Genomic DNA, 24645 nt, shown 5'->3' with positions numbered 1-24645 from the left:
GGTTTATATGTTATAGCCAGAGGTAACCAAGGGGGTTTTCTGCACAGGTGTTGTGTACATTGTTGGACTCAAACACACATAAAAGAAGGAACAGGTTGTTTCTATAGGATATAACAGATTCTTAGTTTCCAGGGAGGACTAAACCCTAACTCCTACAGCTGTCACATGTTTTTGCATTTGGAAGCCATTCCATCTTCATACCTATGGGAACTCACCAGTGGACATCAAAAGCATGTCCTGACCTGGGATCTCAGTCTCTATGTGAATTGTCCTTCCTTTTTTTTTCTTAATAAAGATAATATTCTGACAGATAAAAAGGAACATATGATGATCATTATTGATAAATATAGAACATCTATAATTTAGTGGGGCCCTCCATGCCTTCTCAGTATTTATTAAGCACTCACTATATGCCATTCACTGTGCTAAGCTTGGTCTCTACATTATCTCAATTTAAGTCTCAATGCAACTCTTTGTGGGGGTGCTGTTATCCTTATTTAATAGAAAAAAAAAAAAAACAACTAAGGCTCAGAGGGATGCAGAAACTTGTACAAAGCTACTCAGCTAACAAAGCCTGGTTCTGTATTCAAGGCAGTGTTTGCTATTCCAGAGTCCATTTTCTTAATCACTACCCTTTCCTGCAGTGATCCTAGAGCTAAACCCAGCTATGGTCACACACACTTCTCTAAGATGCAACACTGGTGCAGAGAAGCCTGTGAAAAGTTAGAGTAAGAATGTTTTATTTTAATTTTATATTTGGAAAAGGAAAATTGATCAGCTCCAGAGTTGGCAGCTAGGAGTAAAATCCTTGTCATCAGCCTTTTCCTTTTCTTATATATTCTACTGTCTCATCTTCTTACTTTTCTACTAAATTCTTTCTTCTTTCTTCACATCTCTAGACATCACTATCATCATTGTATAACAAAGCAATTTCTTCCTTGGGAAATGCTAAGCATCATTCTTAGAAATGGACCAAAGATGGTGAAGCAAATGGCTTTTCTAGCTCTGCTTGTACAGTAACTTTTAAGATTTCTATAACATTTTACAATTGACAAATATTAATCACAATGATAACTAACATTTGTTGAGTGCTCACTATATGCCAGGCTCTGTTTTAAGTGCTTTAGATAGATTAACTAGGTCTCTAGAACTACTGTATTAGGTAGGTATTATTATTATCCCCATTTTCCAGAAGTGACTGGAGACTCAGATAAGTTAAGTGACTTAACAAAAGTCACACAGCAGTTTATGACTTGCATTTTGGCTACTGGGCCCATTCTTTTAGTCACTGTACTATACTAATGGATAAGAATAAAAAACTAAACCCCAAAGTTAAAGAATTCCTAAAGCTCCCAAATGTGTTGTTAACCCTGCTTCTCACAGTTTCAAAGTATATCCTTGAAAAAAAATGTATTGATGTAATGGGAAAATGTTTCCTTTTCTAATCAATAGTTTAATAATCTTCCCTGCTTGCTTTATAGTCTCTGTGTGCCCTATCGGGCTGAGCATAAAGTGATTTTGCTCCAGCTACCACAATGTAAAGACATTTGTCCAGACTTCATTCTGGTGTACATCCAAATTTAGAAATGTACAATGTATTATCTCCAGTATTTTAACAGTAAAACGTATGTGTGTTGCATGATCAATTTCCAAGTCATCTTTTTAAATATATGTAATCTTTAAACTTGCTTCTTTTATATCCATTTCTGCTTTTTTCTTACTCTCTAATAAATTTGTGTCATTCTCACATTCTGTTATGTGTTTCTAAGCCGTCTGAAATATGCTAGGGTAGGCCTTTGAGGACTGTCCTTCTGTGCCTGCATGTAATCACAGCTGGATAGGAAGGTAGAGGCGGATCAGGTGGCACTGGGGCATGTACATAAAGATGACTGAGTAAGTTGTTGTTGTTGTTCTTGGAATGTAAGAGATATGTGTAAGGGGGTTGTATCTCCTCTATCTGAACTCTATCAGTTAGCAAAAGGAAGTGAGGAGAGGGCCTCTACTTTCAGCACTTCATCTTAATGCTGTATGAGTGGGGCTTAGACAGTAGAACAGCATACACAATGTTAGTGTTTTTAGAAACATTTTTGAAAAGAGATTCTTTTCTTTATTGAACTAAGAAGAACAATGCTAGAACAGTCTCGTGTTGTGATGAGCACTGGGTGTTATACGCAACTAATGAGCATGACAAACTGTCGTGTTGTGATGAGCACTGGGTGTTATACGCAACTAGTGAATCGTTGAACACTACATCAAAAACTCATGATGTACTATATGCTGGCTAATTGACCATAACAAAAACACTTGTCATAAGAGCATAGAGTCCCTTTATCCCATTTCTAAACAAAAGAATCTCCTAACTTTAATAAGACATCACACCCTCGGCTCAGGTCATGATCCTGGAGTCCCGGGATCGAGTCCCGCATCGGGCTCCCTGCTCGGCAGGGAGTCTGCTGCTCCCTCTGACCCTCCTCCCTCTCATGCTCTCTGTCTCTCATTCTCTCTCTCTCAAATAAATAAATAAAATCTTTAAAAAAAAAAAAGGGGGCGCCTGGGTGGCTCAGTTGGTTAATAAGACATCACACCTGTCAGAATGGCTAAAATCAAAAACTTAAGAAACAAGTGTTGGCAAGGATGTGGAGAAAAAGGAACCCTCCTGCACTGTTTGTGGGAATGAAACTTGTGCAGCCACTCTGGAAAACAATATGGAGGTTGCTCAAAAAGTTAAAAATAGATCTACTCTGTGATCCAGGAATCGCATTACTGGGTACTTACCCAAAAAATACAAAAACACTAATTCAAAGGGATACATGCACCCCTGTTTATTGCAGCATTATTTACAATAGCCAAGATATGGACGCTGCCCGTGTCCACTGATAAATGAATGGATAAAGAAGTGGTACACACACACACACACACACACACACACACACTGCAATATTATTCAGCCATAAAAAAAGAATTAAATCTTGCCATTTACAACAACATGGATGGAGCTAGAGAGTACTATGCTAAGTGAAATAAATCCATCAGAGGAAGAAAAATACTGTATGATTTCAGTCATATGTGGAATTTAAGAAACAAAACAAAGGAGCAAAGGGAAAAAAGAGAGAAGCAAACCAAGAAACAGACTCTTAACTATAGGGAGCAAACTGATGGTTACCAGAGGGGAGGTGAGTGGGGGGATGAGTCAAATAGGTGATGGGGATTAAGAAGTGCACTTGTCCTGATGAGCATTGGGTGATGTATGGAAGTGTTGAGTCACTATATTGTACATCTGAAACTAATATAACACTGTATGTTAACTATACTGGAATTAAAATTAAAAACTTAATAAAAATAAGACATCAGCAATAAAAATACAAATACACACCTAGAGGTAAAACACTTCTCTGATTAGTTACCTCAGTTGATAAAAGGGTTGTTGTTAATGAGTGAAGCCTGCCCATGTGAATCTTCCTTTTTCTTGCCACAGCCATCTGAATTTCAGATATTTGCCATGGATTATAAATGGGATGGGTTGTGACATTATGGGTGGTTTAGTGCAAATTCATTCATTTGTACAACTGTTCATTTATTCAACACATATTTATTGGGTGCCTACCATGTGCTAGGCACCATGCTAGGAACTGGGGATAGTGAAGAGACCAAAATACATTTCCCTGTTCTCATGGAGGGAATTAGATAGGTTAACAGCTTCTCCTCAACACTTTGGGAAGGAGCTACATCAATTAAAACATTTAAAAAAATAGCTCCTACTTGAAATCAACAGCATTTGTATTGAGTAAAAGGCAGTAGACATTACCTGCATTTTTAGCCGTAGATAGATACGAACATCTTTGCAAAGGAAAATATTATAAGTAAATAAAATCAGTTAATATTTCCACAGTATACAATCGTTGAGAGTAATCTTTCACAAATCTTTTCATATTATATAGCACACCTAGAAAACGATAATATGTCACTGTGAGGTAATTGTATGAAAACTGCTCTGAGGTTTGGGCTGCTCTAGGTCTCATGTGACTGATTTAGGACTGAAGCATAGATCACTTATGTATACACAAGTAATTCTCTAGCACCCCAGGGTGCTATGGTTCACTGGCTTGAAAGCTCTAGTCTACTTTTCTATAAAATGCAACATTTAATTTTTTTATCTAAAGATAGCTGAGTAGGTCAAGCCTGGTTGTCCATGGAATGCAAGGGATGTGTGGAAGGGGGCTCTCTCTCCTTTCTCTGAACTCCATCAATTAGCAAAAGGAGGTGAGGCCACTTATTGGCAGATGTTACCATCATCTTTTTACAGACAAGGAAACTGAAATAGTTACAGAGGGTCACTTGGCTAACACGTGGCTGATTAGAAGTTCAAATCCTGAACTTCTGACTTCTAATACATGTTCTTCTCATAATACCAGTGATTCGGATTACTCTGCTAAATGCACCTCTTATGTACTTTATACACTCACATCACTAATACAAAAAGAATGCTCTCAAAATTGTTATTTCAGAAACAGTTCCTGAAATCCTTCTGAAGGACTCTTTAATGACTCTAAATGTCCAGAGGGACTTAAGTGGACCAGAAAGAGATTTTTCTCAAGATCAAACCGGAACTAAGTAGAAGAAATTATAATATCATTGGGACCTTAGACCAAATCTAGCACAACTTATTTCTCATATATGAAGGAATTGAAATGCAAAGAAGTCAAGTGATTTGCTTAAGTCTAATGGAACCCATTTATCCTTTCCTTTTTGACATTTTACTAAGTTTTATAAAAAGCTTGGAGTCTAGCCAAAAGAAAAGAATGTGCGTATCTATGTATATATTTAAAAATGTACATTTTGACAAATCAGTGTAGAGGTGTATGAAGTCAGTTATACCCTGCTCTTCCACTCTATTTTAACCCTCTAAGGTAATTAGTGTTTCCCGTTTATCATTCCACACTTTCCTCTATGCCAACATACTCTTTCTATATATATTATTTATTTACACACACACACATTCACACACACACACACACACACACACACACCTCCCTGTCCCTCATTTTATAAAAATGGAAACATCGCATATATATCACTTTTCAGCTTTCCCCGTCACACGCAAATGTATCGTGAACATCATTCCCTGTTGGTAATATAAATCTAAATCATTTTCAATAGCTGTATCATAGTTCCTAGGATGCAAATGAACTTCTTTTATTAAACCACTCTCCTGATGGATATTCAAGCTTTTTTTCTAGGTTTTTTTTTTCTAATTTCAGTGTTACAGTAAATATCCTTGAAAATATATCCTTATATCCTTGACATACAAGATAGGAATACTCTCTGTCATTACTATTGTTCAACATTGTTTTGGAGGTTCTAGCTGATGCAATAAGAAAATTAAATGAAATATGTTACATAAGACATGCACGCGTGCGCACACACACATGGATTAGAAAAGACAAAATAACCTTATTTTTCAGATTATATAATTGTATACCAAGAAACCCCAAGAGACTCAACAACAACAAAAAATAAAACTAATGAGATAATTTGATAAGGTAGCTTGATAAAAATATACAAACATAACATAATAAAATAAAATTTAAAAAAAAACAAAATATTCAATAACTTTTGTTTTTGCTAGTAATAATCAGACATGTAAAAGGGAAGAAATGAAATTATTCCATTTACAATAATGACAAACTATGAAACACTTTGGAATAAAATAACGAAGACGGGAGGAGACCTATATAAAAATATAATTTTATTGAAGGACATAAAATGGTCTAAATTAATGGAGTGACAGGATGTATTTCCGTGTGGTATTATCTCATAGAGTAAATGGTCAGTTCTTTCCGATGTATAAATAATTCATTTTGTTAGAATATAATTTTTTTGGAATTAGACAATATGATAAACATTATAAAGTTTATATGAATGAATGAATGTACCATAATTGACAAGAAAATATTGGGTAAAAACATTCATGAAAAGGGACTTATTTTACCTGATACTAATATTACTACAAAACAACAGCAATTAAAATAGTAAGTTTAGGAAAAGATAAATAGATCAGTTGAATAGAATAAACCATCCAGAAACAGATTAAAAATATGTAGTTTTGAGAACTTAGCATATGATAACATTTCATTTGAATGGGTATGGAGGGAGATAAATGGCTTATTAAAAATTCTGTGCACATAATTGACTTTCCACTTAGAAAAAATAATTAGATCTCTGACTCATACCATGTTTAAGAAAAATTCCAGATGAATTATAAGGAGGTAATTTCATCACTAAAATAATATTTTAGGAAAGGCCGTTTCTAAATGCTGTCACTCATTACAGTGAGTTAAGCTTCCAAAATTAAGAGCTTTACATTGATTTATCTTGCAGTACATTCTAACAATTTTCATAAAGGGGGAAAAAAGTCACTGGAGACCTTATAATACTCCAGCCCAAATGACCAATACTTTCCTGCTAAAATGTGCTTTGGCAAAATGCTTAGGGATTTTGAATCCCTTTGGTAATGTAGTGGTATTACTATGTACCTTCTTTTGTAACCATAAAATTGCATTTCATCCTTAAATTTTTAATCTCATAACTAGAATTTTCAAAGATATTTTTATCCAGAAGGGATGAGCTGTGAAACCCATGAAGGCTTCAGTTTGGTGTGCCTTAAAACCAGTGAGTTACACAAGATTTAAGTCCCATTTATCCTTATTTTTATTCCTAGATACAGCATTAGAAGTCAGAAAGGGGTTCTTTACTATTTGTAAGTTACAAAGAAGATGAGTTAATGTGAGAGAAATGGGTATTTGAGATACATAAGACGCAGTGATCTTTGAATCTGGGGACCTGGATTCTGGTCACCATTCCACCATTAATGCAGATAAGTAATTGTATGTCACTGGACCTCTATTTCCCCACATATAAAATAGATGTAATAATGTCTGCCATATATCCCAGACATATTATAAAAATTTAATGACTAAAGTCCTTAATTGATATTTCCTGCTACTACAGAAAGGGAAATGTTACAAGGGAAGTTAAAAAAACTAGTTACCTAAGACATCTCAGACTCTAGTTGGGAATTTAAGATTTTTTTTTAAAGTTATGTTATTCTGTATAATTTACAAACATAAAACTTACCCTTTTTACCTGTATAATTTGATGTGTTTTGGCAAATGTATACACCAAAATTGAGATATAGAGTGTTTCCATCACTTCAAGTTCCTTCATGTCCCTTTATAGTCAATTCCCTCTTCTTAGCCGCAGTCCTTGGTAAAAACTCATCTGGTTTCTGTTCCTACAGTTTTGCGGAATGTTATATAAATGGAATAGTATGATATGTAGCCTTCTTTGCCTGTCTCCTTTCACTTAGCATAATGCATTTGAGATATGTCTGTGTTGTGGTATATATCAATAGTTTCTTTCTTTCACTGTTGAGTAGTAGTCCAATATTCCACTGTAGAAATGTACCACTGTTTCGCCATTTATTGCTTTGGTCTTTTTGTTGTTTTTTTAAAATTTAAATTCAATTAGCCAACATATAGCACATTATTAATTTTTGATATAATGTTCAATGATTCATTAGTTGCGTGCGTATAACACCCAGTGCTCATCACATCATGTGCTCTTCTTAATACCCATCACTCAGTAACACTATCCCCCCACCCACCTCCCTATCTGCAACCCTCAGTTGTTTTTTTAAAGATTTTATTTATTTATGTGTAAGAGAGAGAGAGAGAGAACACGAGTGGGGGAGAGGCAGAGGGAGAGGGAGGGGCAGACTCCCCGCTGAGCAGGAAGCCCGACGTAGGGCTCCATCCCAGGACCCCAGGATCATGAAGATCCTGAGCTGAAGACAGATGCTTAATTGACTGAGCCAACCAGGAATCCCTGCCATTTATTGTTGATGACCATTTGGGATGCTGCTGGTTTTTGGCGATTAGGAATAAAGGTCTTATAAGTAGAGTTTTGACTATACAATTTCTTGATTTATCAAAATAATATGTTTTTGTCAATTTTTATAATCTTATTTTGATGTGTATGCTTTTCTCAAACTTAACAGGAGTTTGCTGTTGATCTTTCCTAAATTGTTGTAAGAATCCAGGCTTTGCAGGGACTTCCTGTATAACCTCAATTATATTCAAAGGATAAAAACAGATCAAAGCAAATTAAAGCATCTTTTTTATTATTATTATGTTATGTTAATCACCATACATTACATCATTAGTTTTTGATGTAGTGTTCCATGATTCATTGTTTGTGTGTAACACCCAGTGCTCCATGCAGAACATGCCCTCTTTAATACCCATCACCAGGCTAACCCATCCCCCCACCCCCCTCCCCTCTAGAACCCTCAGTTTGTTTCTCAGAGTCCATAGTCTCTCACGGTTCGTCTCCCCCTCCGATTTCCCCCCCTTCCTTCTTTCGACATGTATCATATGATCTCACTGATATGAAGAATTCTTAATCTCAGGAAACAAACTGAGGGTTGCTGGAGTGGTGGGGGGTGGGAGGGATGGGGTGGCTGGGTGATAGACATTGGGGAGGGTATGTGTTATGGTGAGCGCTGTGAATTGTGTAAGACTGTTGAATCACAGACCCGTACCTCTGAAACAAATAATACATTATGTGTTTAAAAAAAAAAAAGAAGAAGAAATGAAAGCCTCTTAAGCAATGTCTCTTTCTACAGTCTGACTATCTTTTATACATCCACTAGAATGATCTTTCAGAAATGCACATCTGATTGTAGGATGCCACTATTTAAAGCACTGCAATGATTCCATAGAACCATTTAGTTAATAGTTCCTTTTTCTTGAGTGTTTACAGAGCCTGACACTGTGTCAAGACATGTTCATTTATTGCCTAATTTATAGAACAGTATTACAGGTTATATAGTGAATTAGGTTATACAGTGGCAGAGCTGGGATTTGAACCCTGACAATGTGTAGGCTTTTTAGATTTGGTCTCAGCCTACTCACTGCTATTCTCAACAATAAAACTATTCAGACTTTTTTTGTTTACTTCATGTTATTTCACATCTGAGTACTTCACATGTTGTTCTCTCTGTTCATGTCTTACCTGCCTAACTTTTATATATTGTTTAAAATTCAGCCCAGATGCTAATAGTAGCCTACATGTACCCCAGACCTCTTTGTTCATGCCAGATCTGCTGTAATCTTGGATGATCCAGCATTAGAATTACTTTAGATATTTCTTCCAATCCTTTCTCCTTTTCTTCTCTTTTTGGTATTCTTATTACACTTATGTTATACTTCTTGTATTTCTTCCACAGTTCTTAGATATTCTTTTTCTAAATTCTTTTTCTATTTGCTTGTCAGTTTGGGAAGTTTTTATTGACATACCTTCAAACTCACTGATTTTTTTCCTTGGCCATGCCCAGTTTACTGAAGTGCCTATCAAAGGCCTTCTTTATTTCTGTTACAGTGTTTTTGTTTGTAGTAGTTCCTCTTTTATTTTTTTTAAGGAGTTTCCATCTCTCTTCTCTTACATATTGTCCACCATTACCATTAGGTCCATTAACATTAATTATACTTATTTTAAATTCCCTGACTGATAATTCCAAATTTTCTGCCATAACTGAGTCTGGTTGTGATGCTTGTTCTCTCTCTTCAAATGGTGGCTTTTGTTTTGTTTTGTTTGTCTCTTAATACACCATGTAAATTTTTATTGAAAGCCAGACGTAATGTACTAGGTAAAAGGAACTGAAGTAATAGGCCTTTAATTTGAGGTTTTTACATTTATCTGGCTAAGAGTTAGGCAGTGTTACTGCTTGCTATGGCCGTAGGTATTAGAGGCTAAAATTCCCTCTGGTGTCCTATTTTTCACTCTCCTGTTATCTTTGGGTTTCCCTAGAGATTTCCTAAAATGAGGTCTGAATTGTGCAGTTATTTTAGCTGTAATATCCTATTGTTATCCAGGAGCCCTATTGATGTGTTGTTAAGGTGTAGGGTAAGGGAAAGCAATCTGTAATCTTATGATGAGATTTCAGTTTTTAGTGAGCCTTGTCCCTGGGCTGTGACCATCACAAGTGCTTCTCAGCTTCTCTCCCACCTCCATTAGATGAGACAGGGAGGATAGAGGGAGCTGGTGCTGGCTGTTTTTCTTCTTCCACTTCAAAGGCTAGAGGGGCTACAATTGGATATTTCCCTTTTCCCATATCCTTTGAGGGCAGGCTGTTGTTAAGAAGAATAGGGCTCTTTGGGTATATTTCAAAATGGTTACTTTTTCCTTCCTTTGCCAGAAGCATAAGGGGATTTTTCTCCAGTTTCCATGCTGAAAACCTGGTGGGGCTCCTGGAGATAAACATTATAAAAGTGTGCTCTCTACATGACTGGGCCCCCAGGGGTTTTTATATATGAAGCTAGTTCATAGTCTTCAGAAATTAGTAAATTATCCTTTAAGTGTTCCTACTAGTTGCTGGCTCCTATGTCTGCTTCAGCTCCCAGTAAGTTGTGATTCTCTGTACTCATGTGGCTCTCTAGTTTCTGGGGTAGTAGTTTTCACCTTTGCATGTTGAATCAGAAACTGGAAGTCAACCCTTGCATTAGAATTATAACTTTGGGGGGTACCTGGGTGGCTCAGTTGGTTAAGTGTCTGGCTCTTGGTTTTGGCTTAGGTCATGATCTTGGGGTCGTGGGATCAGGCCCTGTGCTAGGCTCTGTGCTCAGCACAGAGTCTGCTTGAGATTTTCTCCCTCTCCCTTCCTGTCCCTCTCTTCCTCCCCCTGCTCTCAATGCATGTGTGTGTACTCTCTAAAATAAATAAATAAATGAAATCTTTAAAAAAAATGAGTTATAGCTTTGGATTGTGTTTTGGATTGTCTCCAGACCCCTGTAGAAATGTGAATCACATTAATTCCTGACAGTCATTAACATGTCATAATAGATGTGTATGTAATCTGAAAGCAGAGTAATGAGAATGATAATAATAATAGAATAGTAGTTAATATTTATTGTTTATAGCATGTGATGTTCTATATTACAGAACACTTATATACATTACCTCATTTAATCCTTATAATCGCCCATATTGGTAAATATTATTATCACCACTTTTTTTAATAGGTGAAAAAACTGAGGCTTAGATCAATTAAGGGGCATGCTTAGGAACATACCACTCGGGATTCCAACCCAAGTATTTGAGTCTAGAACTTATACTTCAACCACTGTGGGGTACCATCTTTGACATTAGGACTGTGAAGAGAGAAAGTTAGAGAAATAGAGCTAGAGAGGGAAAAGACTTTCTGAAGTTTGTTATCTTGTGAATTTGGAATAGAGGTAAGGATGAAAAGGGCCAACTTGATACTTAATTTACAATTGTGCTCCTATGTCTTCCATCTTTAAATTAAAGGAAGTTCAGGTCCCCTACAGATTGTTAGGCAGATGCCTACATGCTCTATGAAATAGTCCAGTCTCCAGAGGAAAGGAGAGAAATTGGGTCTGAGTGCATGAGTATTAGGTATTTGAGCAAAAGTACCTTGAGGACCAGAGATTACATGATTGGCTTATGGTTGTACAACTACTTTGTGTCTGAACTTCAGAATCAGAATAAATATTTAAATAAATCTTCCTGGTGTTCTTGCCATGAGAAATGAGTCCTATGCTCTGAAAAACACTGAAATAACCATGACCAACAAATCAAACTGATTCAAAAATACCAGTTTGTATAATGATGATATCTCAGAAATGTACTGTGAATATAGTGGTGAATATTTCAGGGTGGAAATTCCAACATCCAACGTGGCTAGCAACAGGTTACTTCAAGAAACTTGGTCAACAGATGTTTCTATTGAACATCCTGGGCTCCCAGCCTAGTAAATACTAGCAAGTGACACCTGCCACTCAGGAAGGCTGGCAGGGAGGGAAGGAAGCTGGGCTTTAAGGATTGACATTATTTTGATTGAACAAGAAGGTTGTACAACAAACTGCTCTATGAGGGATCAGCTAGGCTATGAACTGGAGCTGTTTGTTGAACTTAGGTACCTCCAGCAAGACCGGCCCTCAGCAAAACCTTCAAGTTGATGAAGTTTATTTTAATGGTCCTAAAGTACCAATATTAGGGCCTGCTCATATTTGAGGCTTAGATGGCTTTTCCTTGCCTCAGATAAACAACCATCTTGAGACTTGATTTACATGTTTCAAATTTCTTTGCCTAACAAGCCGTCAAAATTAAATTAAATGGATATGGAGCAATGAGGTATGGCAATGATGCCTGTTCACTAGGAAAGAGGTCATAGGAAGATTGGGGACATAAGAGAAGCAATGACAGTAGTAGGCCTAGCAGCCAGCAGTTTAAGGGAGAGATGCTGCAAATAGTGGAGTAAAAAGGCTGGAAGTCTTCTGAGGTTCGATATAGGTACACAGATACGTGAAGGGATAGCCAATGAGGTAATTTTGTAAAGAATGGGCTGGTTGGGGCAGGATGGTCATCTTTAATCCTCTTCTGAAAAAAATATAGTTTCTCTACCCACCTGCTAGGATTAGTGTTGGAGTGGCCTCTTAAGAGTTCTACATTTTCGATGGGTTAAAGTATTATGTTCCTGGGGATGATTAACCAATTAGGGAAGATTTGGTTTCATCTGATTAGTACATTAGCACCAGTTTTCACCAAAGTGAGCTAGGGGTTTGGAGGAGACATAATCCAAGATTGTGAAAGTTTAGGGATGGAAAACATTCTCTGTGCTGGGTGACCACCATATATTGTGCTGCCCAACAAGAGTGTAATGAATAAACTGCAAGCCTCTGGGCTCTGGCTGCTCACATGGTAGTATATGTTATCCTCATATGCAGAGTAAGAAACTGATACCTAAAGAACTTAAACAAATTTGCCCAAGATCACAGAACTTGGGTGAACCCCAGATTTTGACCTACAGCTATCTTGCTGTGACTGCAGTTCACCCTTTCATCTATACTACATTGTCTCCAGAAGGGTGGAGATGACCTGACAATAACATTTTCCTATGCCACAGTTTAAAAAACCCCACAAAACTCTATTAGGTACAAATAATCTTTTATAAGGCTAGATGGTAACTTGGAAAGCACTTGGAACTATCTCAATCTAGCCCAAAGAATGTGTAAAGATTCCAGGCTGTTCTTCATCAGTGGTTATTTTCTAACTCCTATATACTCTTTAGATTTTACTTCCTGGGGAAAAAGAAATCAAAGCAGTGTGCAGGGAAAAATGAAAATGGTTAGAGCTAATTGCAGATAGACTTTCCCCAAAAATGACATTAGAAAACAAAGTCATTTGTCTTTGAATACAATGAGTGTGTGGGCTCATTTTCCCACCCCCACCACTGCTATGTGAAAGTGAAGCAGCTCAGTTTTCATTTTCCTTTCCTCTCAAAATGCCCAGAGGGACCATATTTTTGTTTAATAACCTTCAGAATGATTCTTTAGAAATCTGAGGCTATTGGAGTTCGAAGCAATGCGAAAATAATTGTGGATTATTATTGTATGACGATAGTGGCAGCTGGACTATTTTTTTTTCTTTTTGTTCAGACTTTCTTCTTCATTTTCCCAGAAACCTTATATCCCAAGGTTTAACTCAGAAGCAAATCTCATATAGGTGATAAACCTTGCCAGACATGGTATGTAATATAATTTTAGACAGACCCTTAACTGTTCTTTGGAAAGACCCTAGGGAGTGAAACAGCCTTATATCTAGATGCCCTAGATTGTATTACTTTTATTTACTCTCTGACAATGTGTGTGGGTAGTTGTATTGGACATAAAGCAAGCATATCTCTTAAATATTATACCTGTGAACTTAAGTGCCAGTTTTTGTGTTTTGTTGTCAAAACTGCTATCATAAAAGAAAAAAATCTGTTACAGTAAGAAACTACTAAATGGGTACTTGTTCTTTCAAATCATTTTACACACACATACACACACATACGTGTGCATACATGTACACAAGTATGCAGAGCTGGGGATTGAGAGTCAACACTGATTCTACCTTTAGGTGAATGTTTAGGATGTATGTGTGGAGGGCAGGAGTGGGGGTGAAGAGGAGGAGGGGTAGAAGCGATGTTGTATATACCATAGTGGGAAAAGAGAAAAGTTCTCAACAATTATTTACATCATTGGCCTCACAATCATTTATTCATTGCCTTAACTGACAGATTCAGAATTTAGATGATAAAATATTTTTGCCTTGATTATTCAGCACCCCCTCACAGCTGTCTCCTATACCTCCTCTTGATGTTTGTACAGCTTTTAGCCACCACTTTGGTTGAACATTTGAGATGAGTGGTAGACAAACTGGAACCATATCTAAAAAGTAGTCTGAGAAAATTCCCAAAAGGCAAAGCCACCTGGCTGAATATTCTTACATACTTGGTTATTGCTATGTCCTTGTCACTCTCTGGAAAAGGGTTAAACATTCCTTTCTAGAGAAGTACAATCTTAGTAGCAAGACTCCCTCACATTCCCATCAGGAGTGTAGAAAAATTGTCTTCCAAACCCAAATCGTATTCTCTGGTCATATATCACTTATCTCAGAAAATGAGTGAATAATTTCTCCATTTCATTACTAGAACAAAATGTGTGCTTATTTTACCTAGCTATGTTTTTAGAGAACTGCTTAAGCCTAATTTTCTTGACCCCTTGCTCTCACCCCTGCCCACCCAAATGGATCTCTTGCCTATGGGGAGGGAGACTCTGGAATATTAGCATTCATTTTTAACTATAAGAAGTAATTAATAAAATTATTTTAGACTACATTGCCAATGTAAAAGCCAAGCTGAATCTGTCAGTTAAGGCAATGAATAAATGATTGTGAGGCCAATGAAAATGAGTTTTTAATAATGCCTAAGACTCCCTTGTAGTATACTTTGTTGTTAAATGAACACTATTCTCTTAGGACTCTTAGGAAATATCCCTGTCAAATAGAAAACAACAACAACAACAACAACAACAGGGCTTTATAATGATATTTAGCAACTTTTAAGGTTTTGCTATATCCCTTTTGCATTTTGGGGAGTTTGTATGCTTTTCCATTTTTGCAGAATATTTCTAAAGACTTTCTGCGCTTGGGATCAGGCTTTTAAGGTAGCTCTTGGGCTGATAGTTGTGATATTTAAATTAGGTACATTAAGATGCATTTGTGATTTTTTTCTGGTCATTGACTTAACTCTAGTTATATATTTTGAAAACTAAAGAGAAGAGCACAAAAAAGTGAAAGTACTAACTTGCCAGTACTGACTTGATGAGAATTTTAATTTTTTGCTTACTTGAAAATATTTTCTCTGTAGGAATGCAAGCCCAAAATGTGGAGAAGTATAATAATACAGAAAGGAAATGCTCTTCTAATCCAAGAAGTTCAAGAAGAAGATGGAGGAAATTACACTTGTGAACTTAAATATGAAGGAAAACTTGTAAGACGAACAACTGAATTGAAAGTTACAGGTAAGAATTGGTTCTACCAAATTATGGCAAATGAAATTTTAAGTATAACGTGTTATGGGAAGAAAGAGTTTCCAAAACAAAGAGTGAACTTGCAGTGACTTTAGAATTGGCTGCAAATCAGATGGTTGGAAAGCTCACTATTAATAAGTTGTATTGATAAACTATATGTGGAATATGGACAATTGATTTAGGGCACATGGGCCCAATTGCTGCATATCTGTTTTCTGCCTTTATGAAGGGTTCTTAACTCTTCAAGATATCATTGGCTCTTACTAAGCATCTCAGAAAAGATATACTGGAACCACTTTAGAATGTTGACTTAACCCATATGTAGAATCTCCTTGTAGGTAATGCCTGCCTTAGAATAAGATTCTAGTGGGCTTTTGGAATGACATCCTCTTGCACTGCATCCAGAATATCATTTATAAAAAATTGCACATAAATGACTGATGTTATTGTGTGCTTCTAGTGATTCTTAAATGGAACAAATCCAAACAAATAGTGTGTATGTGTGTACTTTAAATCTGAAGTACAAGTAAAATATAAACTAGTAATTCTACTCATAGCAAATGAAAGAGAGAAACTCAGGATATTCTTATCTGGTGGAGAATGTTAGAAAGTAGTTTTCAGAGACATATGACAGAACCTAATACCATAAAAGTTATCCCTGATGATGGGTGTGATGGACCCTAAGAAACTTCATGACAAAAGTCTACTTGTTATTGTTCCTGAGCAAACCTTGCCTAATTTTTTCCTTCTTATATATGTTTTAGATGTATGTGGGGTGTGTGTGTGTGTGTGTGTGTGTGTGTGTGTGTGTGTGTTTAAGTGTTCACACACACATTTGTATTGTGGATAAAATCTGAGCCATAGTAAAATTCGACATTATCCAGACAATTGTAATTATAATTGCATTAATTAACTTATGACTAATGCTTTTGGGCATTACCTGTTTAACTATGTAATGTTGACATCAACTAGTTGGTTAATTATAACATATTCACGCTAACTAGGAATACAGATTTCCTTCTATGTTATTTTTGCATATGTTTAGCTGACCTTTTTGGGGTAGTGTTAAAATCAGTCTATTAATAATGACACTTGCTGAGTAAGTTCATTGGTGTAACACGTATTTAATTAAATTTTTGATCCCTAAAAGCCAGCAGTTTGTCTTTTTCAAAATTCTGAAGAGGAATAAAAAATATTTTATTAGAGGGGTACCTGGGTGGCATAGTCGGTTAAGAATCCAACTCTTGGTTTCAGCTCAGGTCATGATCTCAGGGTTGTAAGATGGAGCCCCGCATCAGGCTCCGTGCTGAGCACAGAGTCTGCTTAAGTTTCTCTCTCCCTCTTCCTCTGCCCCTCCCTGCTGTACACTCTTCTGTCCATCTCTCTCTCTCTCACTCTCTCAAATACATATTTCTAAAAAAATATTTTATTAGAAACTAATATACATATACTTTAGTTCATTTTCTGTCCTAATACATGACAGTTCTATTTAGTCTGAATTTGTAGAGTAACTTCTGTGGAGGTTTGAATTATTCTTTTAATTAGTATTGCACGTCCTTTCCTCTATGAGCTTTCACAATAACTACCCTATTGGGCCAAACCCAAATAGGAAAGATCTGCTTTTGGTTGATTTCTGATTTCCTCAACTAGACTTCCTGTCTCATTCAAGGAGAAGAGTCAATCAGGCAGTTATACATCATTAATAAGTGACCTGACCATGCACAAATCCTTGCAGTATCATCGCTTTGACCACAATCACACAATGCATAACAGTTGTTTGCAGAACACCTCCATTAGGAATTATTTGCTAGAATTTGTAGCATTATAGTATTTGGCTTGGGTTTTAAGTTGGACCAGAATAAAGTTAACACCAAACCTCTTTTATGCTCCCACCTAATGGGTTATGGTGACAGTACATTTACTTTTTTAGTTTCTTTTTAGATTCTGGAAAAACAGAGCTAGAGCTACTTCTTTTGGGTATTTTTTAAAAAATTAATTAATTTATTTTTTTATGTAGTGTTCCATGATTCATTGTTTGTGTATAACACCCTGTGCTCCATGCAATACATGCCCTCCTTAATACCCATCACTGGGCTAACCCATCTCCCCAACCCCTTCACCTCTAAAACCCTCAGTTTGTTTCTCAGAGTCCATAGTCTCTCATGGTTTGTCTCCCCCTCTGATTTTCCCCCCTTCATTAGCACTCACCATAGCACATACCCTCCCCAATGTCTATCACCCAGCCTCCCCATCCCTCCAACCCCCCACCACTCCAGCAACCCTCAGTTTGTTTCCTGAGATTAAGAATTCCTCATATCAGTGAGATCATATGATACTTGTCTTTCCCTGATTGACTTATTTTGCTTAGCCTAATACCCTCTTGTTCCATCCATGTCGTTGCAAATGGCAAGATTTCTTTTTTTTATGGCTGCATAATATTCCATTGTATATATATACCACCTCTTCTTTATCCATTCATCTGTTGAAGGACATCTTGGCTCTTTCCATAGTTTGGCTATTGTGGACATTGCTGCTATAAACATTGGGGTGCACGTACCCCTTCGGATCATTACATTTGTTTCTTTGTGGTAAATACCCAGTAGTGCAATTGCTGGGTCATAGTGTAGCTCTATTTTCAACTTCTTGAGGAACCTCCATACTGATTTCCAGAGTCGCTGCACCAACTTGCATTCCCACCAACAGTGTAGGAGGGTTCCCCTTTCTCCGCGTCCTCACCAACATCTGTTGTTTCCTGACTTGTTAATTTTAGCCATTCTGACTGGTGTGAGGTGGTATCTCATTGAGATTTTGATTTTGATTTCCCTAATGCCGAGTGATGTTAAGCACTTTTTCATGTGTCTGTTGGCCATTTGGATGTCTTCTTTGCAGAAATGTCTGTTCATGTCTTCTGCCCATTTCTTCATTGGATTAGTTGTTCTTTGGGTGTTGGGTTTGATAAGTCCTTTATAGATTTTGGATACTAGCCCTTTATCTGATATGTCATCTGCAAATACCTTCTCCCATTCTGTTGGTTGTCTTTTGGTTTTGTTGACTGTATCCTTTGCTGTGCAAAAGCTTTTTATCTTGATGAAGTCCCAATAGTTCATTTTTACTCTTGCTTCCCTTGCCTTTGGCGATGTTTCTAGGAAGAAGTTGCTGTGGCTGAGGTTTCCTTTGGGTATTTTATAAGGTGTTAACTCACTTTCCCTAAACTTTTATTGTAGTTGAACTACGCATTTTTTACCTCAACTCTACCTCCCAGAGGTTTTCAAACTTTAATGCACATCAGAATCATGTGGAAGAACCCAGGTAGGATAAAGATGAGGCTTGTTAAATACAGGTTCCATCTCTCTCCTCCGGATTCTGATTCAGTACATCAGTAAGAATGGGAACTTGCCATTTTGTCCAGGTAACTCTGTTGCATGCCTTCCAGGGATTATGCTTTGAGAAATAGTAGCTGAGAGAATAATGCTAAAGAAGTCAGTCACAGGTTTGATTTTCTTGTGGGCATGTTAGTTCACATACACACACACCAAACTCATCTTCATAGGCCCAAAATTGTTTTACCTAACTTCCTAAGAGCTGTCATGAAAATATAAATCCTTGGTCACCAAAGGAAATCTGTCAAGGGAATGTGGGGATAAAGCAGCCTCAGCCACTGAGGCAGTAATTTTTCATTTACCATCTGAGCAAAAATGTACTGAGTATGTATCACCTGCTGGAGAAAAAATAATTCAAAATTATCCTTGGGTCAGTGGTCATCATTCATATATGAAGATATCAAGTTTATGTATTTATTAAAATAACTTCAACTGTTAAATGCTTGATGTAGAAACAAAATGGTCTCTTGGTATAGAAGTTCAAGAGGTTTCTTTGTGAAGATTTATTTTTATTTGTACTATTTAAAGGTTTTACTTATTTATTTGAGAGAGAAAGAGAAAGAGAGAGATGGAGGGAAAGAATGAGCAGGGGGAGGGACAGAGGGAGAGGCAGGCTCCCCACTGAGCAGGGAGCCCAATGTGTGGCTCCATCCCAGGACCCTGGGATCATGATCTGAACTGAAGGCAGACCCTTAACCAACTGAGCCACCCAGGTGCCCCTAATTTGCACTTTTTTCTAAGTTATATTGTGATTTGCATGTTCAGTATTACAAAACAATTAAACAGTTTGTCCTCTATAATTCAAAATATCAGGCTGGGTTTATTTAAAAAGTAACCCACTCGGGTGCCTGGGTGTTTCAGTCGTTAAGCGTCTGCCTTTGGCTCAGGTCATGATCCCTGGGTCCTGGAATCGAGCCCCGCATCGGGTTCCCTGCTCTGCGGGAAGCCTGCTTCTCCCTCTCCCACTCCCCCTGCTTGTGTTCCCTCTCTCGCTGTGTCTCTCTCTGTCAAATAAATAAATAAAATCTTAAGAAAAAATAGAAACCCACTCATACTTGTTTTCAGTTTAGCAATAGGCAGGCATGGAATAGGAATTTCAATATAAAATAATAAGATTGGTTAATTACAAAATTATGTAGAGAGAGGTTCTTTAAAATTATATATTGTAAGTATGCAAATTTTAAAAGTTTATCAAAATTTTAAGAGGTTATTTTCTCACTGTTCTTTTTAAATTTATAAATCTGAGAAATATTTCTTCAGTAAAGCAAGTGTTTTTTAGGTGTATAGGTGCTACTTGTTTTAAATAGATCAGTTATAAAAAGATCCAGATATTCAAAACTGATGAATTAGAAGGTTTATGAAATTATTTTTTCCATATAAAAGAATTTGTCATAGGATTTCTTTAAATAGCCAGCTTTCCTACTGCATTAAAATAGGATTTGATTTAAATGCAGCTTTTCTGGAACACTTTTAATATATAAGTTATTGCAGACTGGTGTGATGTTGTAGACATTTCTTTTTATTTCTTCTGAGGGTGCAGATGAATAGGGAAGGGTATAGCAACAAATAGACATGTACGTTAGTGTGTTTAGGTCATTTGTCAAAGATACCAACAGCTAACAATTTTATTTCCCACAGCACATTTTAGATGGCTGTTTGTTATTTTAGAGATATTTTCCCTTTATTCTCACATTGAATTTTGTGCAGAGGGCTAGTTGAAGTGGTAAGAAGAGAAGGGAGCGTTGATTATATTATAGTGAGAATGTAGAACAGGTGATAATGGAAGAAGAAGAGGAGTGGGAGAGGGTAGGAAAGATAATGTAATAGGGTCTCCTGGGATTAGAGGAGAGTGTCTGCCTTAAGAAAGTCAAAGACAGACATAAATTATAGGAGCTTCCCAAAATGAACACAAGCAGGAAGCCAGCACTAATTAACTGTATTTGGAAGATAATTCACCATTCACCTGGCAAATTATTCACAAATGCATGACTTTATTCAGCTTTTTAGAAATGCACTTGGCTATTTAGAAAAAACACTAATGTGTTCTTTGGTGACTATGCAAATAATACCCGTCCTCCTGGTTATTGTAAACAGCTCTAGAGTTCCAGATTTGGGACTCTTCACATGTTAGGATAATCTCTTAATCCATTTGTATCTAAATGCCATGGCTAGAAAGAGAGGTTTATTCTATGGATATATTTCAAGGATTTGCTGCTAGGTTACCATTTAAGCAATATTTGCAACACAATCTGGACACACAAAGCTTGGTAAAATTAAAGAGTGGACATTGGGATCAAGTTTTTGGTGAAGATGTTCAAATGCATGGCTTCAGTAAGTGCTTTTAATTTCACTTTGCCAAGTTATAACTAACTGTAGTGCATTGTTGTAGGTGTTGTTGAGACTGCATAGCTTATTAGAATAACCTTCCTCTGGTGTAGAGAATGGTTGCTATTTACGCACAGAGGAAGCGATTTCACATCAGGCTTGAAATCAGGCTTTTCTCGGACCTGGCTCTTTGTTTCTTTATGCCTCTACTGTTAATGCAGAGACATTGGGGTGAAAGTGGGCTTGGGAGAAATAGTGGAATGTGGAGATATGGTGGTGAGTTGGGGAAAGAAACAGAATGGAGATTCTGACTGAGTAATGATAATATAACAGGCATGATTTGTAAGCCAACAACTACATAATAATCATAATAGGGGCACCTGGAGAGCTAGTAGCTATTGAGAGCTCACTGTGTGGCAGACATGCTTAGTGTTTTTCATTCATTTTCTCGTTTAATCCTCAGAACAACCATATGAGGGTGGATACTATTATTGTCCCCATTTTATTGAGGAAGAAAACTTAGGGGAAGTGGTGTGCCTTAGGTCACATATTTTGTAATTGGCAGAGCATGGATATGAATGTAGGTCTTTCTGACTCTCAAATACAACTTTTTAACCACCACCAAGCACAAGCCATATAATTTCATTCACCAAATATATATTACATACATTGAAAAAATATGTCAAAATATTGATCATAATGTTCATTATTCCACTATAATGTCCTTTATGGACACTAACTATTCAGAATTTCCTATTGGAATTTGGATACCACTAAAAAGGATACACTTGACATTTTTGGAGCCTAGTCCTTATAGCTCTCAGTGAGCACCTTAGATTAGATCAGTAGGAATGGGACACAGAAATAAATCTGAGCTTAGGATGGTGCCAGGAGAGAAACAAGAAAGAGTATAGTGCCAAGAAAAGCAAGAATGTACAGAAAATGGAATTTGCCAAGCTTCATATTTTGGTGCCAAATGGCCCTATTAATATGAAAATCCATATTGAGAAAAAAAATGGATTCCAGTGAAGTTCATTGCAGTTATCATAATGATTTCAAGCTAGTGGAAGTGAAGTGATGGAGAACAGTCTAGTTAAACAATGTTGATTCAGTTGGTAAAGAGCAGTCAACACATAAATTGGTGCCTACTCTGTGCAACAAGGAACATAGGATTTAGGTTTCTTAATGTGCTTCTGAAAGCAGACAGGTAGAGATAGAATTCTGTTCCCTTTGGAACCTGTGAAATTTTTAAATTTTTTTTTTCATTAGAACAAATAGTGTTTCAAACAGTGTTTGTAAACTTTGTTCTATGGAGCTCCATTTCTTTTTTTTAAAAAAAATTTATTGTTATGTTAATCACCATACATTACATCATTAGTTTTTGATGTAGTGTTCCACGATTCATTGTTTGTGCATAACACCCAGTGCTCCATGCAGAACGTGCCCTCTTTAATACCCATCACCAGGCTAACCCATCCTCCCACCCCCCTCCCCTCTAGAACCCTCAGTTTGTTTTTCAGAGTCCATCGTCTTTCATGGTTCGTCTCCCCCTCTGATTTCCCCCCCTTCATTCTTTCCCTCCTGCTATCTTCTTTTTTTTCCTAACATATATTGCATTATTTGTTTCAGAGGTACAGATCTGAGATTCAACAGTCTTGCACGATTCACAGCACTTACCATAGCACATACCCTCCCCAGTGTCTATCACCCAGCCACCCCATCCCTCCCACCCCACCCCCCACTCCAGCAACCCTCAGTTTGTTTCCTGAGATTAAGAATTCCTCATATCAGTGAGGTCATATGATACATGTCTTTCTCTGATTGACTTATGGAGCTCCATTTCTAAGAGATGTTAACAGTTATTTCTGGAAGAGAGAAAGGAAAGGAGAGGAGGGGGGCGGAGAAAGGTTCTGTGGCAATGTGTTTATCTGCTAGGTCAAAGTTAAACAGCTTTCTTTTTTGCAAGCCATTTCAGGGCATCTTAGTGCATATCATATTCTAATATGTATTACAGTTTCTAAAAGGAGGATGGAATATAGTTTAGGACATTTCCTAAAGTTGTATGATCACATAACATAACCTATCCCCCTCCACAGAGTAAACCCTATGGCTCAGAGAGTTTAAACCATTTGCCCTGGGGTGGCAGCTGGTGAATGGCACGGCCCCAACTAGAACCCCCATCTTCTGATTCCTAATAAAATGCTTTTTCTATCATATCCCATTGTTATTCTGTCCTTAGTTCCTTAATCCTGGGTTCTGGGCCAGAAAAAGAGGAGATGCATACCCAGAAGGACTCCAAAATTGGTGACTTCAGAGCTCAGGTCTAAGGATCCCCGAAATAACCTGTTATATAAAATGTTCATTTGCCAACCCATGGTTTTGGCTTAAAGAAGAAATAGCTGTGATTCTCTTCCTTCTGTAAAAGGAAAAGCATTTACTGCTGATGGCTGAATCCAAACTAGCAAAATGGCGATGCCCTAATCCATAGTCAAATGCTTCTAGAAGCCAGGTGAGTCATGTACCTGTCATGTGAAATTAAGGATCCAATACTGCTAGGCCCTCTAATTTTTAAAGAGATTGTAGAAGTATGGATTTTTATGTGGAAATCTCTGGTTTGTTCATCACTGTGTGGACTAAATAAAACATGCCCTATATGCTAAATTCAGTTTGGGGGCTGCCTTTTTATGGCCTTTACCTTAAAGAGTTTGGTTCAGTAGCACTTTTTTTTTAATAAAGATTTTATTTATTTATTTGACAGAGAGAGAGATAGTGAGAGCAGGAACACAAGCAGGGGGAGTGGGAGAGTGAGAAGCAGGCTTCCTGCCGAGCAGGGAGCCCGATGTGGGACTCGATCCCAGGACCCTGGGATCATGACCTGAGCCGAAGGCAGACGCTTAACGACTGAGCCACCCAGGCGCCCGGTTCAGTAGTACTTTTAAACGAGTGAAAGACTGTGTGACTGGCTCAGACTTGGCTCCAGTAGTGAGTGGAAAAAAAACCAAAACAAAACATAAGTGGTCTGGAGAGCAGTTAATAGACAAACTGAGAACAACACTCAGAAGCCATCCTAATTACACCATCCAGCAGACTGGTCGATCCAAGCAGAGAGTGAAGGGCGCAATTTATGGATGTAATACTACAGGAGGGGTATTGGCAAATTGATCACCTTACAGAGAAGAGCAATTTAGATGATGAAGCAAGCTGGTCTCAAGTGTTACAGATAAATGAAAAGCCCTGGGGATAAAGCACCCACCTTGAAACTGCCCCGAAGCAGTGTGATGTGAAACACTGAGGGGGACAAATCATTAGCATATGTTCTCTCTCCTTCATGTTCTGAGCATCCAGTTAACATGATCTGAATGTCTGTGTCCTGATTATCATGTGACAGTGTATCTCGTTTATACCTTTTGTGTGACTTAATGAGGAAAGCCCTCAGCAGTCAATAGTTCTTGGCCACATTAGGGAAGCTTTCACATGACTGACTGTGCATTTCATAATTGACTGTTCTT

The 24645-nt window shown here is 37.3% G+C and overlaps 1 protein-coding gene across 1 annotated transcript in view; it reads left to right on the top strand.

Annotated features, from left to right (window-relative positions):
- IL1RAPL2 (interleukin 1 receptor accessory protein like 2) overlaps positions 1-24645 on the top strand; it is a 648978-nt gene that overhangs the window by 56570 nt on the left and 567763 nt on the right. The window contains exon 3 of the mRNA XM_021678366.2: positions 15269-15422. Within this exon, the coding sequence (XP_021534041.2) occupies positions 15269-15422 (154 nt within the window). The remainder of the gene's footprint in view (positions 1-15268; positions 15423-24645) is intronic.

This window comes from Neomonachus schauinslandi, chromosome X, assembly GCF_002201575.2.
Source record: "Neomonachus schauinslandi chromosome X, ASM220157v2, whole genome shotgun sequence".
NCBI classification, from domain to species: Eukaryota; Metazoa; Chordata; class Mammalia; order Carnivora; family Phocidae; genus Neomonachus; species Neomonachus schauinslandi.
This window is presented reverse-complemented; position numbering and strand designations above follow the sequence as displayed.